The sequence below is a fragment of the Poeciliopsis prolifica genome, unplaced genomic scaffold (genome assembly GCF_027474105.1).
Source record: "Poeciliopsis prolifica strain line A6 unplaced genomic scaffold, Auburn_PproV2 SCAFFOLD003, whole genome shotgun sequence".
NCBI classification, from domain to species: domain Eukaryota; kingdom Metazoa; phylum Chordata; class Actinopteri; order Cyprinodontiformes; family Poeciliidae; genus Poeciliopsis; species Poeciliopsis prolifica.
Genome location: NW_026562378.1, coordinates 4,089,365 through 4,113,459, shown reverse-complemented (window position 1 = coordinate 4,113,459; position 24,095 = coordinate 4,089,365). Strand labels below are relative to the sequence as shown.

Here is a 24,095-nt window from a genome sequence, read left to right as displayed (position 1 = left end):
TTAGGCACAAGCCAGTTACAATCACCAATGTATACCAAATTTTGAACCCCTAAGAAATGTATGGGCCGTTGTTTTTGTCAGACTCTAAATTCATCTGATGTTGCTATGAACTTAAATACATTGCACATAAATCTGACATGTATTTGGGAATCAAATTGGCAAAATAAACTTTGACTGCCAGACAGAGCAAAGTGTTTCCAATTTGATCCTTGGAGTGTACATCAGCAGGCATTAGTGATACACTTACAATACTTTGGTTTTTCAGGGAATTAATGCAACAGTAGACAGTAGTCCAAACGGGGTTAAAAAGTTGCGGTTTCAAAAGTCTTTTACAGCTTTAATGGCTTAAAGTACTTTTAAAGACATGCCAGAGACCGCAGTTGCTGCCCCAACCCCACCTGTTGCTGCACACTGCTCGTCGGTTGGCTGAAAGGGCCAGTACGTTGTTTGTATAGCTGAAGTTTGAGTCATGATTCTTCATTACATTCTGTGACTCGATACTTAAGCAGCTGCTAATATATCCATGCTAACTAGCTAGCTAACTTTAGTGATAGCTAACCATCATTCAGTGCAGATCCAGTTGGCTGAACGACGTTTGTTTTCGCTGCTGGTTCACTTCTGCTGCCAACATATATGAGGCGAGGTGCATTCTGTGCAAAACACATTTAAAGTAAGCACCACAGGGGCTTTGTGATTCTTTACTGTAGTACAGCAGGATCCCCCAACCATTTCATATATTTATAATTTTTTTTGTCTTAAATTTTATTCAAGGTGGCATTGAAAGTTCTTAAAAAGTCTTAAATTTGACTTGTTTAATTTGAAATAAACACAGTAGGATCATGTTATACATTTTCTTCCTTGTCCCAGGACTGTGTTCCAGCAAAAGTGTGGTATATTACACAAGGTTAAGGCTGCGATACTGTGCGAATCTCATTCTGACCCAGAGCAAGTTGACCTATTTTTCTCAGTGATATCAGTGTCCACATCACACACCATCTAGTTCGCCTTTGTTTTCAATCGGGCAGTGTTTTGCGGAACAACTCGGATTGGAAAAGGTTATGTTTTTCTTTGTGTTTTTTTTTTTTTTTTTTTTTACCTTGCATCAGTTTGAGAGAAACCCCATGTTTAGACTCTGCACCAGCCCTGCAGCGCTGCGAGCAGACTGGTTCGTCTGGTTGTTGAACCTTTGGGTGCGTCATTGTGGTGAGTAACAAATATCGGCCCATCTCAGTTGAAAACTGCACTAGACCGTTTTGGAGATTACCGAGAGTGTGTTTACTCTTCTCCACTAAGTGGCAATGACATTTATCTGTTCAGATAAAACGTCCTTAGAGAGGGAACACTTTCCATGCGTGATTACGCATGACGCAATATAAGGCGGTCGTAGGACCATTGTCTCAGGCATTATTAACAGCTATCTAGTTTTATCCCAATGTTTGGAAGTGAATCCGGTCACAGGAATAAGAGTGCAGGGGGGTGCCTACAACTCTCTCGTATCCGATCCCCATTTCCCTCAGCAAGGCACGTAAATTCTTGGCTGTTGAGTCTTTACTCTTTGTCCAGTCTTCAATCTATGCTGGCTCAAATAAAGCAGCTCTAGCGTGCTTCCCGTGTCTAAGAGCATAAGACGAACCCTCTCACCCCAAAACTTTTTTTTTCCAACGCGTGGGGAATGGACATCAACAACTGCTGGAGATTCGAACAGAACAGAAAGAGGAAGCTGGAGGAGGCTGGAAGCAAAGGGACAGTCAGTGAATTAGTTCAAGCCATCATTTCTCTTCAGGAATCCAAAGTATTTGCTGGCAGATTTTGTGGAGAATCTAAGGGGTCTTGTAAGGTGGGGGTGTTTAAGAAAATAGATGAGGATTTTGTAGAATCAAAGACAAAACAAGAGTTCTAAAAAAAAAAAACAGACCACTAGTGTACTGCAAACTTGAGTGGGTCTGATATATGAAACAAACACTAAGCTAAATACAGATCAGGACACCCTGAAGCCTAACACTGACTTTAATGTAGATTGCTGTGGGGATGAATACCTCCTAGATATCTCTAGCAGAGTTACAGTGCCTTGCAAAAGTCTTCATATCACTTGAAAGTCCTCACCTTACAACCACAAACTTAAATTTGGTCTCTGTCTAGCAGATGTGTGAAAATGATGAATGGTTGTCAACATTTTTTACAAATGATTCTGAAAAGTGTGGTGCTCACTTGTGTTCAATCCCAAATCTTGTGCAACCAGCTGCCATTATTAGTAAATACTTGCTCTACAATTTCATCCTCCCATGCGACTTCCCCGCCAACTCCTTCAGACTAGCAGCAGCAATTAGCAGTGGAACTGCAAGACTGCTTAACTTATCAGACAAACCACTTTTCAGTCCCATGTTCCAAGGAACTGTTGTAAACGGCATAATGAGAAGCATCATGGTGAAGGCGACGTGCAAGAGTAGGAGCTTCTTAAAGACACAGGCCAACATCCAGGCGTCAGATTGCAAAGTCAAGTTTCTTTTCAGTCGTGTTTCATATATACAGCCTTTTGTTACAACTGAATGTAACGGTTACTGGATTGTGCTATAAAATCCCAATATGAGCCTGGATTTTATACGTAATGCTTCCCTTCAGAGAAATGTCTTTCAGGATTAGTTGTGTTACATCTTTTAATATAATGCATATTTATTTTTTTTGACATTTTGCAGAAGAATGTGTATTTAGGAAACATAAAACATATCTACAAATTAGTCAACTAGACAAAGTCATACACGTAAACAAAAGATCAGCTGTTTCTCCACATAAAAAAACAAGCAATCCTTCTGGAGATTGGCTGATTAGGCAGTTTTCTTGATCATTCCTTCATTTACATTTACAAAAAAAATAAAAAATAAAAAAAAAACTGAAATTGAAACAACTTGAAAAGCCCCAAAACAGAAGTTTTTGTCTCAGTAATGCGATTCCCCACAAGTCAACTGCATACAATGACATTCAGTAGTTTAATCAACTGAGCAGACTGCTCCGATTTTTCAATCGGGTTTAAAAAGCAGCCCCCATTTACAGAAAACGACTCTTCAAAGGCTCCTCAGAAAGTCTGAAGAAGCGTTGCTGAATACAAGCTGTGCTGCGGATGTCCTGCTCCCTACTCCCTCTGACATGATAGGAATGGGAGGTGTTAAACAAAAGCCCCAGAGAATGTGTGCGCGGCAGGTGCAGGACGTTTTTCTGTCATGTGTGGTATGTGCACTCTCCCCTCTCTCTGGATCGTTCCGGATATCTGGGGTGGTGAGCCGGACCTCATCTCAGTTTTTTCCTGTTCTCCTGCAGGAGCGACTCTGGCCTTTGTGGCCCCTCCATTTGGTTTCTGCTGCCCTCCTCGTCACGCTGCGAAACAGAAGCGAGGCTCCGGGCCCTGCAGCGTGTTGGGTTTACAGTTACAGCTACTGGAACTGCTGCCAAGCGCTCTGTCAGTCCATATCTACGCTTCATGCTTTACAATATTTAGATAAGCACGTTGCTTAGCAGCCACCCTGAATAGACTTTGTACATGCTTTATCCATAACCAAACAGAAGTCTTGTATTTTGGCAGATTGTGTCTTGTGTTTCATTCACAGGCCTCTGCATGCTTTATTGCGGGAAATAACCCAGTAGTTTCTCAGCATTGCACGATTTTCTAATTGCTTTTCTCCGTGTGGTGAGATGATTTAACACCTCTCCCTTTTCCTGGAGGCACCGTCTTATTTTTAAGTCGGTATCTGAGCAGAAATAGGAGGCAGCTACTCCTGTAAATACACCGGTAAAGTGTGGACCCCTCGCACTTGTTGCTGGGCTCGGCGATTCAGGGTGCTAAGGTTTCCTGGATGAATGGTGAGCCCTGTCTGAGAGCTCCGCCTGCCTTGGTCCATCAGGAACAGCTCAGACTGAGCTGTTTGTTGGAGAAGGTTCTAGATTACCTGTCAACTCACTGCCTCAATGCTTTCCTCTTAGTCTAAGTGAAGTGATTCGATCACACTCTAGTTCTCCTTTGCCTAGAAAGTCTGGTTCATTTGGGGAGGTGTGAAAGCGCAATTGAACTGTGATGCAGACTCTGGTCCGCCTAAAAGCCTAGGTCTCGGTTCAGTTGGAATGAACTCTGGTGGTTCGAATGCACATTTGGACACAAGCAAACTGGAGACAGCTCCCAAAGCATAAAAAGAACTACAGTGCAAGGCATTCGGGGTAAATACAACCAAAACAAACACAAGTGTCTTGCACTAGTGGGAGAAATGGCTTATGGTCTTTTACCAAAGACAAAAGAGAAATCCTGCAACTGCTAAATTCTGACGTTACTTCTTTGTTGCGCTCCTGTCGTCTTTGGATGGTTTTGTTGTTTCCTGGAGTAGCTATTGGTGCAGCACCACCACTGGTGAGGAGGGGAACAGGTTTTTCAGTAAATTTGAATTGTATGACACCATTCAGTGTGAAAGCAAAACACACCAACAGAAAATGTAACAACTATTGCAATTTTCGTCCCCAAAGGAACTGAGTGTACTGGACTATCATGTGTGAAACACGAACTCACCAACAGCCTCCGCTGTGCCTTGTCAGAGGTGTCCTATCAGTACATCGCAAAATGCCAGAGTGACAATGAAGCAGAAAGCTGCAATTCAGCTGCACCTTGATGATCTGATTAAACGCTACCGCTGGAGTTCACTCTGTAACTCTCTGCTGTTTCTGTCCTTCTTTCTCTCCTTGTTGAATTCATTGGTATTCAAGTTTGTTTGGAACCCACAACTGGACAATGACACATGATTACACATTGCCCTATTTCCAGAGAATGCATTGTCCAGTTCTGTATATTTACAACTACTGGGAAAAGTGCCATTTACACTTTGGCGTTGGCTTCGAACAATGGGGCAGATTCCATGTTCTGTCGTTTCCCTTGCTCTGGGAAACTGCCCTCAGTCCCAGTTATTTTTGGAGCTGACTGTAAAAAATCTGTTTGATAGATGTCTTATGTCTCTCAGAAAGCTGCTGAGACTGATATGATGGTGGGGAAGGTGTGTTTTGTCTCTGTGTCGTTTAGTCCTGATAGTGGATTTACAATTTGACCTCCTTTATTTTTAGCTGCTCTGGAAAAAAAAAAGGAGAAAAAACACACGGCTGAAAGTGTCTCTTTGACCCAGTTGGGAGATAGAAACCCTCGTTTCACAGCAGGATAAAATGGACTTTGCATTTCTTCCTAGTTCTTCTACCTTTTGGGCAGTTATGTTTTCTGAGACACACAAAGTTAAAGCAGCTCTTCTGCTTTAACTCTTTCAGAGTTTCTGAAAGAAGAGAATGGACAACAACAAAAAATTTCCATTCCCAATCGTTGGAGTGAAACAGAAACCGGTGAGCTTCAGCTGGAGTTTCCCCCTAAGGTAAATCAGGTGCTGTATTCATCAGTCATAGGACCGCATGCGTATCGAGTTCATTTCAGATCAATAAAAAAAAACTAAAAAAAACATTCCCGTCAGAGCTGAACTTCAGCGAGCTGGTTGCAGACTGCATTCCAAGCCATTTATGAACATTTACAGCATGAAACGCATTATGTAGCTATTCCTTCATGTTTGCCTCTCAACTCAGACAGACTGCCTATCGCTGAGGCAACTGAGGTTAATTTACATGGTGTCATGTGCAGTCTGCATGCACAGAATACTATTTACAAGCGCTACAAAAACAATTTCTCTCTCTCTATTTTTTGTTCTGCCTTGTTCATGAAGTATATTAATGACTTTTTGTTTCTTCAGCTGTTTCACAACAAGATGGTCCTAGATTCAAATCTTACCCACGACCATTTTTGTTTTAACTTTGCATGTTATTTTCAGCTAAGCTTTGATTTTCTTTTCTTTTCTTTTTTTTTTTTTTTGGATTCTCTCAATTCCTCCTGCAGTTGGTAGCATGCAGGAAGAAGATTTACTGATCCAAATCTTTTATCTGATCTTTTTTTTGTGTGTATGTGAAGCTTTGACCTGCCAATACTGGTTGAAGCAGATTCAAAATCTGAGAATCTAATCAATTCAAACTTTAGCTTTACCTTTGATCTTCTAAATTGAAAAAAAAAAAAAAAAAACTGTGAAAACATTACGCTTTCACAACTAAGTAACATCACAATAAAACAAACGGTTTCTCAGCTATATATCAATAATGTCTCTTTTCATTGAATTCAAGAGGTTCAGTGTGCCTTGTAGAAAAAGAAAATGGCAAATTATTTTCTACTGAATCCATAAATGCCATCTCCAGGTCTCTTCTGTAGCGCTGTGTCATTGTTGATCAATTCTGCCGTACAAGTTATTTAACTCTGATTTTCCAGCGGTTCTGGCACCGATGAGAGATCAACTGATTAGGATTGTGAAACACAAATTGGATTGGTGAAGTAGAGACATCTGTTTGCTGGTATTCCCTGTTTGTTAAACTCTCCGACCACTACAACCCTTTACAAAAACACAGCATTAAACAGTGGAGGGATCACTAAGTGGATGAGACATTTATAGTGATGTAATGGCACGGCATTGGTTTGGCTCTTTGGTGGTGGAAAAGCAAATAGTGTGTGTGTGTTTTTTTTTAAACAGAACCAGCGATAAACCGGCTGGTTAAATACTGGAACCACTTTGTTGCAAAAGCCGTACAACTGTGCCCTTTACCCAGTCCTAGATTCATGTATCTAAAATTAAACCCTTAAAATGACTTAAATTCATTTAAAAAGTGGAAGATGTCCTTAAGTTAATCATAGGTCTTAAATTTTGACGCGGCAGGACAGTCTAGTATACTCAGAATTTATTAAACTTTACTGTCAGGCTGACGTTCAAGTAAGCTGCAGACCTGCATTCTGATTCCCTTTAATTGAGTCGCCAGCTGCAAATCTTTTTTTTTTTTTCTTTTTCATATTTATTACGCTAGAAATCTTGCATTTTAAATTTCATTCAGAATTTTATAAGTCTTATATTTAAGTCAGTACAATTTTGTTGGCGAATCTACGCTGCACCTCGCCCCTTGGATGGAACATCGTTGCGGTTAATCGATGCAGCAGTTCAGTTAAAATATCCAAAAAACATTTAATCTTGTTTTTCCTAAGGTAAATTTGTTAAAGGCTTTTGCTCGTCTTTGCAGTTTTTCATCATTAGTTTCAGCCTGAACACTAGCCAGCCTCCCCACTTATCTTTTCATGTCAACAGAGCCCAGCAGGCCAGCTCTCAGCTCTAACTGCTCGTTATTTACTCAAAGGGAGCCGGCCTTTGTGACTGACGCAGCCTACGCCGCTCAGCTCGTCAGCCAAGGCCCTGACTGCTGACTCCCTGACTCCAGCCTTCCTGCCTCCCCACTTCACTACAGTGGACATTTGAGGCATTCAAGGGACAAAGCTCATCCAACACGATGCTGCTGCTGTTCGTCGGACAGATTCAGACTTTCCCGAGGCAGAAAGTGGTGATTAAGCCAGCTAAATTGAATGCAACTGAGCTTCTTAGTGTGGGAGCGCCTCATTTAGAGACTGGGAGCAATAAAAGGATAAAGGCTCTGGTATGCATGATGTGTGTGTGTGTGTGGGGGGGGTCAGGGTGGGGGAGAGAAATGTTGACTGTTGACTTCGCTTTGAATGGCCTATTATATTCCAGGCTTCCCAGCCGTTAAGTGTTGCGGATCTAATCAGTCTGCGAGTCATCTTCTAATAGTTTGCTCTCTTTGTGGGCCCTCTGAGTTCGGGGGACGTCAGACATTACGCCCAACAATGGCAGCTTGTTCTTTGACGCTCATGTGCCCCCTTGCCACAGAGATTTAGCTTTCTTATCGAGTTATCAGAAGGTTGGAGCCGGTGTGAGGGAATGAAGCAGATGGCTGCCCAGCAGAGGGCCCAGAACCGCATGGGAAAACAGTGCATGCAAGGCTCCTGTGTTCCCCTCTGTGTTTGCTCTGCGTTCACCTGGATGTTTTATCAGGGAGCGGGAGCGCCCCAGGCTGCTTCTGGCACCCGATTAAACAGAACTCCATGTTTAAAGTGCGGCGGAACAGGTACTGCAGTATTACTCAAGGCGTTCCCGTTAAAACAGAACAGCTGTCGTTCCCAGAGTGGGTGACGGTGTAAATCTGGCAGGGCTGACTGGCACCAGTCTTCTGTGTCTATTTCTGAGCCCAAGTTCGAGCACACAAGCGGAGACTTGGCGCGAGCTCAAGGAGCGCATATGTGCGCTTGTTGGTCCACACTGTGATCCACGCTAAGCTTCTTGCTCCTCCTGAGCAGCACAGATAGTCTGGACAGCAACCTACAAACAAAACGACAGAGAGGAGTCGAGGAGGTTTTCTTCCACCCACCCAGCGTCGCAGACTGGGAAAGCGGCCAAATATCCAGCAGATTCCAGTGACACCAGTTCATCCCCACAGGCCTGTTCTGCCAAAGATATTTAGCTGGAGCTGGGTGGGACACAAAGGAAGAGAAAAGGAGCTCGGCCTGCCAGGATCTTCAAGTGGTCATTGTGAGAGCGGAGAACAGATTATATGTTGGGTGTTTGGAAGCAGTCGTCTGGGGGTGACCTACACATCGCCTCAGTGAAAAACTTCTCTTTTTCCCCTCATGAATACGCTGTTTTAAAAAAATAAATAAAATTATTTATACATAAAGGCCTTCACTGGTAAACTACATCAAAGGAGTCTGCGTATCCAGATCTTGGCCTGGATACGCAGCTCTAACAGTGTTTTCATGCACTTTGTTTATTTTTATTTAGATAACTGCTCATCGGATGTTAATTTTATCATCGTATTGGAGGCCTTTGAGTCTTGTTTTTTTTTTTTTTTTTTACACAATAGTTCCATAATTATCCATTCTGAGTTTGTTTTGGGAGTTTGAACATTGCTTAAATTCACATTTTGCCTGTTTTTGTGCTTCTGTTTGAGTCTCAACTGTTTCTAAAAGCAACTCAATCACTTAGAGATTTTTTTTATTTTTTATTTTTAGGCAGTTTGATGTGCAGTGATAAAACCATAAACTGCTGCTGCTCGAGTTACTTCACAGGTAGTTCCTAGGGAGTGAGTTGGGTTTAGCCGCTAGCCTTTCTTAGCTAGAAGTTGAGAGGCTGAAGCCTTTCCCGTTTCTACATGCCCCAGATTGCTGCGCAGCTCTGGGTCAAAGGCCAGTGAAACTGAGTAATATATCAGACACATTATCTGTCGATGTTGATCACGTGTCTTTTGCGATATATATTATTTTTGATGTAGCGCCCAGCGCTCCCATTCATTAGCCCGATTGGTGCCTCCCTAAGAGCGCTTCAAACATTGTTCTTGTGACTTTCACCTGTTAGAGAAATCCTTAAAACCCAATTTAAAATGTACTCTCTGCCAAGTTGTTTTATATTTTGACGTAACGGTGGAACAGTTTGTCCCATTCTGAAGAATGGTAGAACTATAAACTGGTTCAGACCTTTTTAGCGGCGTACTTATCTCCCGCCCTCCCTTCATATCTCCTTTTGTTTCCTGTGCCTCCTCCCTCCCAGCGTTTCTTTTGTGTCCTGCCTGCATTGTGCTGAATTGGCGGTTGCAGACCGCTCTGATTGTCGTTGAGCTTTGTGGTTTCTGTGGCGCACCCAGAGCGCGTGGGTCTGTTCGGGCCCTGCCAGCCCCCCGCTCTGGCTTCCCACCGACATTCCCACCTGTCTCCCGGTTTGAGGGGAACACACTCCATCACTCTGCATCCCCACATTTCAGAGATGACATCACTGAAAGCTCACACTCGCACAGATGGATACATGCGGGGAGCACAGAAATTAAAGCTCTTACCATATGGACACGTGTGTTTTTGAACCTCTCAGCCTGCCAAATGGCGTGACTTGTTTACTGCCTGTCCAGTTGATTAGTGCTCAGGCGTGACTGCGACCTCTAAAGATGGATCGCGTCCCATCCATGGACTTTGTGTTTTTTTGTTTGTTTTTTTTACCTGCTGGTGACTCTTTTATCTTGTGGCTTGTTCCTCCTCAGCTCTGATTGGGTGGAGATTCTGGAGCCTCGCTCCCGCGAGCGCATGTATGTCAATCTGACCACTGGCGAATGCGGCTGGGATCCCCCTTCCGGCGTTCCCATCCGCCAGGCAGACGGCAACCAGTGGTGGGAACTGTTTGACCCTCACAGCGGCCGCTTCTACTACTACAACTCTACGGGGCGCCGCACGGTCTGGCACCGGCCCCAGGGGGCCGACATAGTGCCCCTGTCCCAGCTGCAGGCCATGAAGCGGTGCAGCGACGCCAGGAAGGCCAGCGGGGCAGTGGAGGAGCACCACCACCGCTCCACCACCGGGAGCATAGGCAGTGTGGGGAGCCAGGGCCGCCGCACCCCTATGGCCGAGCGGGACGGCGACGGCCCGTTGCCCAGAGCCCCAGAGCCGTCCGAGCAGAGCGCCAACTCCGAGCCGGACCCGGCAGCGGGCAGTCGAACCAAAGGAGATGGAAGCAGCGCCGAACACGAGGCAGAGGACAGCAAAGACCCTCAGAGGTAAGCGACTACACCCCGTCATAGCTTTTCATGTGACCTTCTAGACCAGGGCTCTGCAACCTGCATCTCCACAAGGAGCTCATTAGTCTGGGGATGAAAATATGGACTTCAAGATTTATCGCACTGTATCGTGGTAGTATTGTGATAATTATAAAGTGACGATGGGAACCATTTATTGCTTTAGATAACGGAATGGCTGTGACTGCATGAAACAGCAATAACACAAACACAAATCCTGTTCTTGGAAAACAAACATTTGTAATGCCTTTTTAGGACAGCAGTCACATAAAGCGTGGTTTGTTTCACTGAGCTTCTTACAATAACTGCATTTAATTATATTTTAAAATGTATGGATATTTTTTAATTCACTCACCAAACAAACATTGGAGAACATAGTAAAACTCACAATCTTGACAACAGTTTTTTTTAAACTGGATTTTATTGTGATAATAATAAATTATGACAATTATCACGGTCAATAATACGATAAATGCCTACTCTACTATAGATCTAAAAGTTTAGTTTTTCTTTATTTTAAAAGCTCAAAATAGAAGTAAAATTTTGCTTCACAAATACCCTAGCTATTTATCTAAAATTAGAATTATAACTTTTCCTGTTTTTTCTTCAAAATGCCATGTAACATTTGGGGTTCTCAACATGTTTCATGAAGCTCGACTGAGAGTCAAAATGGCTCATTTGAAAGTTTTAAAAGTAGGTAACACCTGCTTTAGAGGGATTCATAAATAAAACCTCCAAGGTAACTGTTGTGGACTTGTATTTTAAGTTTTAATTTCAAGTTCAATATTATTTTATTTATTGAAGTTTAAATGCAGAGGCAGTTATTTATTGACATTCATGGGTTTTATCAATAGATTTTGTCACAACTGGCCCTTTGAGAACATTCATGACCCTGATGTGGCCCAAAATGAAAATGAGTTCACCATCTCTGCTTTAGGGACTTCTACTCAGATTAGGTTTGATCATTAGAGGCTCATATTACCAGAGGGCTGTTGAGGAAACGCGATACCGATCAGAGCATATGTCCCTGCTGCTTGTAAAGACTCTCAAATGCTTTTGTTGTGAGAAATTGCAAGATTGCGTTGACTTTTGACCATCTGGGCCAGACTCGGACTGCTTTCTTGTTTTCTTTTTCACTTATCTGAGCATTCCATACATCCCAAGCTTCCATACGATCGCCTGTGAACCGTGCCCGGCTGTTTGAGCAAATCGCTACCAAATGGGGGGTAAAAACGGTCCGCTATATTAGAGAGCACATCATTTCCCCCCTCGCACTTGGGTTACTGGTGCAGAACGAGCCCTAACAGTAAGTCATTCAGAGACCCCGTCATGCGCTAGCCGTTGCGGCCTCATCTAGACCACATCTTTCCCTGTCCAAGTCAAATACCAGACATGCCACTTCTGTTTCCCCTGGCGCACGGCCACCGGGGCCATCTCAGTGTCCCTCTGTGTGCTGACCAGCGCTCTGCTCGGCTCGGCACCGATGCTCTGCTCATTTCGTTTTCCTTAAACAAATCCAGGCTCCAGGCCATAGAACGCTGTAACCCCTCTAATGTGCATGCATGAGAGGCATGTGAGAGAATGTGGTGGTGGTTAATAACAAACAGAGCCACCGCATTCCTGCCGCTTATGAGCAAGGCTAACCCTGAAAAGTTTTCAGAGGTTTTGTCTTTGAGAATGGATTAGTTTCTTCTTCTCACTGGCTGGCAGCTTGGATCTGCTTTGTATTCGGGTGCTGCAGAAAGATGGTTGAGGAGTTAAATTGTGATCTCCGGCTGATGAGTGGCACTGGTGGGTAGGACAAAACAATACCGCCAGCTTTGGACGGTCCCGTCAATCATCCAAAACTGAACCCAAAGTCATGCTGGTGCTCGCTAAGCACCACTGAAAACTGGAGCTATCCAATCCCTGGCTCCCTGCTGGGCCAGAGGAAAGAGCAGCTTTCATGGGTAGCCGGGGGCGGCACATAGGGAAAAGCAGCCAATCAAATTGTTCCGATGTCTGTTTCTAAAAATATGGAATCTATATGAACATTTTAGAAGCCCAAAATAACCAATCAGTGCCACACTTTTCAGCTCATTTGCGAAATGTATGACTTTCTTTCACTTTAAAATCATGACCTACTTGATTTCCCATCAAATCCCAGTAAAACACATTGAGGTTTGCGGTTTGTAATGTGATAAAATGTGAAAAGAGTTCTGGAGGTATGAGTTATCCTGCCAGCACATTGCTACTAAGAGAGTTTTCACTCTGGGGTCCCACACTGCCGCCCTCAACCCCCCGTGACTCAACCTTTCCCAAAACTTTTTTTTTTTTTTTGTCTCTCCTTTAAAACAATAGCCAGCTGTATTCCAACACAGAAAGCTGAGGAGCCTTTAACCGACAGGACTGATACCCTAATTAACCATATGGTGCTGCGCAGGCTCACCACCCTCAGTCTCTCAGCAGGTAATTGGAAACCACAAAACACCCACAGAGGGTGGAATGCGTCGGCCCAAAATGGTTGAAATCAAGGCTTCGGAGAAGGTTCGAGATGAGCGGGTTGTTTTCTACTAATTGTCATTGAATGTTCGCGTGGGGGAAAAAAAAAAAGCAGTTTTTTCAACCCCCCCAGCCCTCTGTATTAACACTTGAGCTATTTCGGACACGTCTCAACATGTTCCCATTTCTTGTAGCGCAGTGGGAATAAAACATTAACATCTGACCTGTTTTAGAAAAACAAAGCCACCCCGAGTGGAAACAGGACTGTCCTTTATTTTTGTTTTAGGTTATGACTAAATGCGTTCAGAATCGCTTCCTGACAGCTTAGTTTTTCTGAAAGTCTCTAAGCTGCACTTGGCGATGCTGCTTCCTTTCTCTTTGTGGAAGAAAGCTCCCACCTGTATTTGTGTTTTGTTTTGTTTTGTTTTTTTTTAAACAATGATGAATCCAGTCACGTGAGTCTCTGCTGTCTGTCTCAGTGCCAGATCTGTGAATCATTGACTGAGTCTTATCACATGTGCAGGAAATTTTGCGTGTGTGTCAAGCAGCTCATGAGGGAAGTACCGTGAACCCCTCGGAGAATCGGGATGGAAAGTGTCAAGGTCTTACCATGACATAGTAATGAAAACTGAGGCGGGAAATTAATTGGTCTACATGGTATTAATGGGGTTAAACACCAAACATAACCAAAGATTTATAGGGCTCTCTGTTTGTGTACATAGTGGCTGTGTGTGGGCGTGTTCCCATGCAGCTTTTCAATTGCACACCTGTAGGGTTCGTCGGATCACAAAGCCACGCGGGACGGTTGACTGCTTGCTTTCAGTTGACCAGAAAGCGACTTGACGAAGTTTACGCGAACTCCGTGGCTTCTACTTTGTCTCATGCTGCGCCCTGAGGGGCAGCATGCACCAGTAAAGTGAACAAAAGGTATTTTTGAACACAGTTCTGCCCCAGGGGGAACTGAAGGCTTCCTTTTTTGTTGTTTTTTGGGAAGTTTACGTATGCTGCCATGAGAGAAACAGCATTCTGTTTGCAAGCAAGCTCTAATTTATTCCTGTGATGACCAATCAGAGCAATTCACACAATTAGTCACTGACAGTTGCATTTCCTGTTGTGGAGCAGCTGAGTTGCAAGTAGGTTGTTTCTCAGTGAACTGTTTTACAGGGTGTCTGCTCTATCAGCCAAAGTTAGACACAATGACAGTAAGGCCAATTTTAACATTTACTTTATTTTTGTTAGTTTTTAGTGGGACATTGTAATTGATTGATTTCTGAAGTCAATTTCGAAGTACTACTGCACAAGCCTATCATAATTATTAATAAATCAATGAGTCGCATAATGAATTAAAATGAACGCGACCATTTCCATTTGGACATCAGTTGTTAAGAAGATGCTCCCCTCTAATATTGTTAAAAAGTCGCCATTTTGAGAAAGATGCCCACTACAAAGTAGCGAGTTTGCACTACCTGCCACTTTTGCCTGAAATGCAGTTTTGGTTTCTGAGACGTCATAATCCATTTTCATTTTTGATTTGGTTGTTTTGGATATTTTTAAATGCTTTCTAGTTCCAGTGTTTGTTTGTTTTTTAAGCTTTGGTAGGGTGTACTTGGATCAGTATGTTATTGTCATTATTATTATTAGTCGGAAATGCTTTCAAAAGGACAATATTATTGTTTATCACAATAATTTATGGGACAATTCATTGTGATGGACCTAATACTAGATTTTATTAAGGGTTGTCAGAGTAAAGGGGTGGAATACCTATTTCAACTCTTCATACTTTTTTTTTTTTCCACAGAACTTTAAAACTATTTTTGTACCACTTTGCAATTATGAAATAATCCATAATAAAATACATTCTTTCTCTCTCTGCCCTTCCAATGACTGTCAAACACCACTAGTGGCTTAAAAACAAACACAATAGGAAATTCAAGGACTCAGTCAAGCTATTTTTGTGTTTAACAAAAATCAAATATAGATTAAAAACATAATTTGAAAATAAATGTGAAAATTTCTGTAATGCTTTTTTATTTTCTTTTTGCTGTAAAACTATCACCTCGATCAGAGCTGTCTTTATTTCATTTATTTTTTTGTCACAGGTCAATTCTTAAGAGAAACATTTTATTTTAAAATTTGAAGACCGCAAAGAAACATTCTCAGGAAAACACCTGACTGATTTAAAGGATTGTTGAGGACTTTCCATGGCGCCGTATGAGCGCGTTATGTTCCGTTTTTCTGAATTATGCCACGGTGAACCAACCATAACTCTCCATTTCACTTTCAGTTTTTAGGGACGGGTCCAAGGGAATTTTGCAAACAAACCCTTCGCACAAAAAGCAAAAGTAGTCAGAGGAACGCAAACAAACCCTCTTCCTCTTACACGCTTGTGAGTAACAGGCTGTGAGCCATGCGGGCCAAATCACTGCTGGGGTTTATTTAGGAAGCAAGGGCGAGTTTTACGGGTGAGATAAAGATTTTAATGAATCACACATTCTGTCGGCGTTTCCTTCGAGAGCAGAAGTCTTTCATGCTTTTTGATGTGCCACCAGTCTGAGGACGTACGCGGCGTTTTTTACACACGCACACGGGAAGGATTTGTTTTATCTCGACTCTGCTGGTGTGGTATGGTCTTTTATTCCTGATCTTTATAGAGGCTGTTTTAAGTCTGGTCTTTAAAAAAAAAAAAAGAGGAAATCTTTGCCTCTTTTTTTTTTTTTTTTCCAACTTGCATAAAAGCCATGCTTGTTGAGTTTATGGCTCTTTACTTTGGTCTCCTTGAAGTCGTGCTTTTCTTTTTTTTCCATCTTCAAACCTTTTTTCCTACACATCCCACTTTGTTCTCTGTATTCCACATAATTGCGACGTTTATGTCATCCACAAAAGATCGATTACAGACGTGCCGTTTGTCCAAACCTCCATTGTTTCAGCTCCTATTCAAGGCAATTTTACAGTAAACCACCTCATTGAGATTCTGGGATGTGAAGGAGCGTGTGTTTTTTCTTAAAACCCCGACGGCACCAGGATTCATCTGACCTCAGCTACGACCCCTTTGGTTGACTCGCGCCATCATAGCTGGTCTATTTGCGTACTGGCGATGGTGTGTTTCTGTTTTGCTCTCCGATTATGTTTCAGTGAGCTGACGCTGACTACGGTTTCAGCAAATCTTCTATTATTGGAGCTGCTAAAAGAGCTGCAGATAAACTTTCAGATGGCAGAGGCTGGTCTCCGTGGTATCGTCCAGAGCTGTCGCACTGGCTCTCCTCTAACCCGGCCCGGTTCTCCTCCCCACTCGGACCCACACAGCTGCTAGACGTCTTGGCTCGGGGGTGGGAGGTGTGTCTTTTTTCAGCTGTTTGCAGGACAGCTGGCTCTCTGTTGGTCTCTGACAGGAAACAGGATGCTACCAGCTCCCCCTAAAAACCCTCAATCTTATTATTTTTCTATGACAGTTGGTATTTCAAAAAGTGATTTCTAAAAAGAAAAATTGGCCTTGAACGCTGGCCAATTGGTGCAATATTATCTTTAATGTCTGCTCTGTCTTTGATTTTCTTCCTCTCTGTGGATCACTGATCCTGTATTCTCAGAGGTGTTCGTGCAGCAGCAACTCTCTATGACCTCATTTCCTCTTCCTGTTCAGCCGATGTTAATAATAACCTGTTTTTGTTATCCCACTGTTCTCGTCATATTTAGGAATTTCCAAATCCATATTCACGACCTGCAAAGTGACTCTGGTAATGGCTTTTCCAAATTTATTTCAGACATGTAGTGAGAATTCTCTCCCGAAACCGAACTTCAGATTCAGAAATATTGTAGAGTTCAAAAATATTCATGACAAAATGTCCCAGAAGATATTGTGATAAACAATAACATTGTTATTCTTGAGGCCATTTTCGAGTAATATAATGGTGATGGCATAATAATGCAAGTTCAGATATCAATAAACTTCCATTTGTAAAGAACAACCAACTTTGGAACTGAAAGATATCTAGAATAAATATACAAAACAACCAAAAACCATAAATGAAATGGAAATCAAAAACATACCCACAACCAAAATCATTAATAAAATGCATTACGATGTCTCTGTAAGCAAAACAGCCGCCCACCAAGTGGCTAAATAAAATGTTCCAATGAACATTCAGAGGTGACCAGAGGATCCGAGGCTAATTGAAATTTGCTGACAGATAACTTGATTTGTTGCTTCAGAAGAAATCAGATTACTCCATTCAGTGCCAGAGGAGCTCTAAACTTATTTCATCTAACATTTCTTCATCACATGCAAGCTCGTTGCTCAGAAGGAGAGGATTTTCTGTTTTCTAAAGGGCTGCTCTTGTGTGTTTTTAAGTGTTAAGAATCGAAGTAATCCGTCTGTAAGCCTGCCTTTTGAACTTCAGGTGATGAATAGCCGTGCATAGCGCCTGTCCTCGGCTAACACCTGACAGGCGGCCATCCAGCAAACAACACGCCCTTTCCAAACAACTCTCTTTGCGGTTAGAATGACGCCCAGGACCCCGCGCCGCATTATGTAACCCGGATCCCGCCAGACTCGCGAGAGGTCAAAGATGGTTGTTTCTCTTGTCCCCCCCACTAGGCCCCCACCACCGACCTCCATTACTGCCATTGAGGGAGGCGTCTCCGTGACGATGGCACAGCCACGCATTGTGCTGCCACAAAGGCCGCTGAATGAGCCCTGAGGAATTCCAGCCTTCCCGCTCATTCCCTCGCTGCACTCTCCCACGACTAATCCCCACCCCTTCTCATTTACACACATTCACACTCACTCTCTTGCTGCTCACTCAGACCTCACACTAAAACCACCTCCAAATTACCCCATGTTTTCTAGCTGTGGCTTTTCTCGGCATTGTGCTGCTCCGGTCTTCCTTTTGGTGCAGAATTTAGAATCAGGCTTTTCATTAACTTAGCTTGGTATGTGTTTGGTGTGTAACGAGATGACAAGCCTTGGAAAGAGATTGAAAGCCTTGTTTAGTGAACCTCAAGTATTTGCAGGGGGTTTGGGATCACAGCCATCCACTAATGGCTAAAACCTACAAATACCTGAGACCCTCCCTGAAAGCACTCATAACTGCCTATTTTAGTAGTTCAAACCTCAAATATAGTACAATATGCATTGATACACACCTTGAAAACTATCTTAGCGCTACCGCAGAAGCTAACATCTACAGTCTTATCTACACTGTTGGTGGTATAGCCAATCAGCGCCAAGGAAACTAGATGACACTCCTGAGTTGGTGGCTTTGAAAACACCAGTTAATATCTTCTCAAGTACCACTGTGCCTAGGTACAAGAATATGTTTTCTTTCAAATATTTTGGTTTTTAGTTGAAAAAAAAAATCTGCAAATATCAGAATTTTCCACAAAGAATTTGGAATTGCATTCCACAGAAAATTTGCAAATGCTGAACCGCGAAAAGACTGTCCACTGAAGACAGTTTGACATCAGGCTAAACTCACAACAATCATTATCTCAAGGTTCATGACAATCAGTATGACAATCTGTCTTGTGCTAAGACAAGGTAAACAGTCTAAGCATTTCGCCATGCCTGGCTTGGACAAAGAAAACAAAGACAACGCCTTAAAAAGTCATCCTTTGGAACTATGAGTAATGAGCTGCTGAGCCTCTATTTATTTTATCAGGCAACACAAAATGGTGCATGAATGCAAAGTGGAAGAAAACATAAACATGGTTTTCAAAGCGTTCACTAATAAAAATGTGGTTTATTCAACCCCAGCGTGTTGGCGCGTTCCAGAAGCAGATTTTATTGCAATTTCAGCTGCAAGTCTTTTTGGTTCTCACTCTTCCAGCTTTGCACATCTAGAGAATGAATAGTTTGTCCTTTTTATGCAAACAGTACTACCTCAGTCAGAATAGATGGAGAGCTTTTGTGAATCTTTGCCATTATACGTCTCTCACAATAGAGAGGAAACTGAATAAAACAGGAAAGGTTGGGCCACCAGTTTGGCTGCATTTCAGAAATTTAAAGCAAAATATGAATCGATAATTATTGGTATCTACTGATCTGAATGTTTATCATGTTTGTCAGCCATATTGCCCAGCCCTAATTTATGCTGAGATTAAATTACACAGAGGTGACTTATGTTTACTTATTAGGTGACATCTGAAGACATTTGCTGGATTTTATCATGGGGTATCTGAGTAAAAGTGGGTTAATCTAAATGCATGACACTTTTTTATTTTATTTCAGTGATTCTCTCATTTTCCTTCCACATCACAATTAGGCTCTTCTTATTTTCCAAATATGTGTAAAAGTCCCTCTCCTCCATAAATGCAGCGTGTGAACCTCATATAAAACATTTCCTGTTTGTAGAGCATATGGGGAAGCCCTCTCTCCCAACCCTCCCAGTTCTCTTCACACACAGGAAGTAGTGGTCACTTCTTCTTTGGGGGTCAATCCTCACAAAGTTGGTCACTCACGCAGCCCAGATATGGAGAAGCCCAGTCATGTTTTATACACCAGGCGATTACATCCTCCCAACACTTTGTATTTATGCTGGAGTACCACACTGGGATTTGTAGTTTTCTGCACGCTGTTAAAACACCCGGCTGTGCGCCACCTGGCGCGGTGGCTCCTCTTGCTGTTTGACGAGAACAGAGTGAGAAAACGTCCCCTGGCTCAAAGCGAGCAGGCGGCGGTTCCACATTTTTACAGCTTCCATGTGTCACCTGACCACCCTGTGTAACCAGGCACACTGCCACTGGCTTGTAACAGTTCTAACAGTGGCGTTTCGTCAGAGCGGTTGTTCGCACGTGTCTGTCTGTGGATGTGTTAAGAGGGCAGTAAAACGTCCCGGTAGGCTTTGGTGAGGAAGAGAGTGTGGGATGATGTTCGTCAGAGATCAGTGCAGCGTATTTGGGTGGCTGCTAATAGCCCATGCTTGGATGGTAACTTTGCTGGAGTGTTTCAGGATGAGTGTGTGTGTTTACATTCAGATGACTGAGGCCGCGTGAATCACTCTGTATAGGGAGAGGATGGGGAATCGGGGGGGGGGGCCTGATAAAGAGATGGAGGGCCGAATCGTAGCTGCTAGGACTAAAGGAAGTTAGCCGTTGGTGTGAGGGAGCTCTGGGGAATTGTTTCAGCATTGTTCCAGAGAGACGTAGGGGGCAGAATGAGGGGGTCTTTCCACCTCCTACTCTCCTCCCTCGGCGTCCTCTTCCTGCTCTTCTAGTCCAACTCTCAAGCCATAGTGTTCCCAGTGAAGAGACGCTTTTAAGCACAAGTTCTCAGCTCCGCGATGATCTATTTGTTTGGCTTTACCCAGCTGATCGGCTTTGATGTAATTAATTACCATATTGGACTAGACCGGGGCGTGTGAAGGTAAGACTGCCTGGCCTCAATTTTAACCCATTTACCTGTTTTACCTTTTCAGAAAGCATTGTGCCGCTTTACATGTTTCGCAGCGTAGACTCATGGACATATACGTTTTATGCTGGTTTTAGATGTAGAAGTTGTTCTATAGGCCACGTCTTGATCAGCAGAGGGATGAGATCTAATAGAGGATTAAAAAGCAGCAACGTTGAGGGCAGCAGACCAGAGCAGCATGACCAGATTGATGGCAGATTGTTTTTCGTTGCCGGGATTAGCAGCCGGCTCTTAGCTTTGAAGTTTGTCCGGTCAGTCAACCCAAAAAGGGGGGAGAGTCACCCTTCGGGAAACCTCATCTGTGAGGAGCTGTGGTCTTGACTTCATTCAGCTCTCCGTGCGCTGATTCACTGCTCAGATGTTTCAGCGGCGACCCAGCAGCTCTGCATTTGATCATCTACATACGAATCCAAGTAAATATTTTTGCATGAGTCCTGATATGGTCCCCAGACATGAGTCACACCTATTAAGAAGACCTCAAGTGAGATGTGTTTTGTTCAGTCAGTCGGTAATTTTAGGCTACCGACAAGCACAACACACATGCAGGAGTCATTGTCTTGTGGTTTTGACGGGGCTGTTTTGACTGCCAAGCTAAAAATGGACTCAAGTCTTTAGAGGTTAGGGAACTGTTTGGAAAAGACTTCATGGATTGCTGGAGATTTTCCCAGCCCCATCAGGCCTGCAGTTGTCATATATACTGATGCCGCTTTTATGGCAGGCTTTTTAAAGAGTTTAGTCTTGTATTGTTACTGAATTTAAATCTCACTTTTGTCTTTCTAGGGATAGCGCTCAAAGATGGCAGCCAGCACCCGGTTCTAAAGCAGCCATGTTGGTGAAGGTGAACAGCATGCAGCGCGGCCAGCCCATCCCACCTCTTCAGCACAGTGCGCACAGCAAAGCCAGCACCACCTCTCCGCACCAATCCTGCAACACTCCCAAAGGAGGACAGCTGAGCTCCAGCCAGGGCTATAAAACAGCCCCCTCTGGCAAAATGACCAGTGATGCACGTCAGGCTCACCACATGAGGAAATCCAGCAACGGTAGTTTCTGTTTGCTGACTTCGGACAGTGGCCATCCCAGTCCGCTCCTCCATAGGTCACAGACTTGCACCCCTCGTCCCGTATCTCCTCCGTATGGTTGCACTGCCCCTATCTATGACGAGCCAGTTTCAGACTGTCCCATATATGATGAACCTCCTACAGATATGGAAGTAGAGGGGGCACACCTGTACAATGGACATTTGTCTCGTTTGACACCTACCCAAAGTCTCCAAAAGCCCAGACTTCTCCCGCACCCTCCGTCGTCACATCCGGGTTCTAGACACCGGAGAGACCCATCTTCCTCTGACTACAGCCCAGCTGGTCTGGAGTGTATCAAGCACATGGTCAACGTGGACCCCAAACAGGGGCTCCCATCCAGCTCTCCTCTGCCTGCGCGAGCCACCTCCCCTACGTCCAGACAGGAGCGTGTTTTAACTCTGCCTCAACCCCAACCTTCGCAACAATCACGAGGCCAGTTGAGGGACAGAGAGCCAGGAACCCCAGGTCCGAGTTCGCTGGACAAAAAGCATAACTGGCGAATCCTTGAGGCCACCGTGCAGCGTGCCATGGACGCACGACACAGCAGGCAGAACAGCCAGGCCTCGCAAGACTTCCCGTCTACAACGCCGCAGGCCACAGCAAACTATCAAGACTCCGGTTACTCAACGGGTCCTTCTCCAAGCTTGAGAAGAAAGACCCGGAGGAGAATGGGAGGCAGCGGCGGGGCAGGAGGCAGGCCGGGCTCTGTAGGCAGCAGCGGGGAGCTGTGCGCCCTAAATGAGAGACTTATGGCTGAAATGAGGGAGGTGGTGAGTCGCTCCAACACAATGAGAGAGGTGAGAGCGGGGCTGGACCCGGAGATGGGGGAGAGGGGCGTTGTACCACGGACACGCTCCCCCGCCGACTCACTCAGGTGGTTTGGAGGAGGAGTGAGCTCTGCGGGCAGGTGTCCTTCACGAGAGGATATCAGCGGTGCGCCGCGGTCACTAAAGGGGACGGCAAACTACGGCCCTCCTGCTATGACCCCTGTGGAGATACCAGGGAGGCAAAAAAGAACCTATGAGAAAGTGGATACATTGGAGATGAGCATAAACAGCCAGGCCAGCCTGTCTTCACCAGAGACCCCAGGACCACCATCACAGGTAACATCCTGTTATGACTATTGGTTGTAGGTGTGGGGCCAAGTTAATTTCTAGTACCTATTTGTACTCCTCCTGTCATTATATGTAATAGTTAATACTATGAGCAAAGGCAAAATCTTTCTGATATATTAGTGACTAGCACAGTTAGCATCACTAATACCAGTTAAATAAAATGTCAATGACCTGCATGTTTTAAATGTAAAGTGTGGTTCTCCCTGTATGCAGTCTGAATTGCAAACCTTTTCCTTTAACTTAATTATAAAACATCATTGATACTGAAGATGGCCAATTTAAGTCTTCCCTTTGTAACGGCTTAGTTGTTAGCATAACCTGGTAATGGTTACACACAATACACATACTGATGAAAGAAGGCCAGGGCTGATGAAGCTACAAACAGCCCATTTCTAATCTGTTGCTGCATGAATAAACATTTAAGTTGTCATCCTAGCTCGTCTAACGCTGTCTTTACCATGTAATTAAAAAGCTTAAACATGCTTGAGTGTATTTGAGCTGGTGGAGCTCTGATTACTGATTTCTCTGTAGATTAGCTGTCGGATAAGAAAAGAATTTGCTCCCAAATGAGGCCCAGTCATGCTTGAATAAAGCATCTTTGTTTTCATCTGTGAGTTGTGTGAATTTTTAGATATGCATGTGTCTAGTTCCTCTAAGGCACAATGAACAGACTGTTTGGCAGGGCAAAAATGTACCTGCTGACTGATTAGATTACACTGTGTGCACAATTATTAGGCAAGTCTTATTTGTGAGGATTACGTTTAATAATCACTGTCTATGACACTCTTGGTTAATCCAGAAGGTTAGTAAACTTCAAACATGAGTGGTTAAGAAAGTAAAAGTGATGTTTTGGTTTTCTTAGGAGGATATTTGTTTGTACTTAATCTTGCTGAAAATTATTACTCAATCAAATAAAAAACAAGCATTTTCATCTCACTTATTTTATTTTCTACTCAAAACTTTCCAGTAAACATTTCAATCATTTACTTAGTCAGTTTCATGCTTTACTCTTCTCAAATCTTTGGTAGCTAACTTGTCTGATTTTGCTCAACCTCTTTCTTGCGACCCATATGACTATTTGCAGCAAAACTTTTGTTTCTGTGATCAGACTTCAAGATCTTGGTTATCCCAAGAAACCTTTGGTTTACATTTCACTTTTCATAGTTGGTTAAATCATTTCTTTTACCCATTTTTCCGAAAGAAAAATAGCTCCCTAATAATTATGCTCACCTTGTGTTGACATCCTCAGGTCACGCCCTCCCTCATTACGTAGATAAACTTTATCTCCTATTCTTCAATCCATCAAGAATTTATGTTCATTCATATTGTAGTTAGAAAATATGCCTTAAAATGATGGTCGAAATACTCAGTTTCCTAATAATTCTACACACAGTGAATGTTTTTCAGACCACACTGAGGACATTTGGTTACATTTGAGCCACAGGACTTTACAAAATCTGCAGAATGAAAGAAATGCGGAGAATGTAGAGAAAACTCCTGCTTATAACTGTTACACCTTTT

General features: G+C 43.4%; 1 protein-coding gene across 2 annotated transcripts in view; it reads left to right on the top strand.

Annotated features, from left to right (window-relative positions):
- Positions 1–24,095, top strand: part of arhgap46a (Rho GTPase activating protein 46a) — a 41,861-nt gene that overhangs the window by 4,936 nt on the left and 12,830 nt on the right. For both annotated transcript variants that reach the window (XM_055027190.1, XM_055027189.1), the window contains exons 2-3: positions 9,970–10,479; positions 21,161–22,562. In XM_055027190.1, coding sequence (XP_054883165.1) covers positions 9,970–10,479; positions 21,161–22,562 — 1,912 coding nt within the window. The remainder of the gene's footprint in view (positions 1–9,969; positions 10,480–21,160; positions 22,563–24,095) is intronic.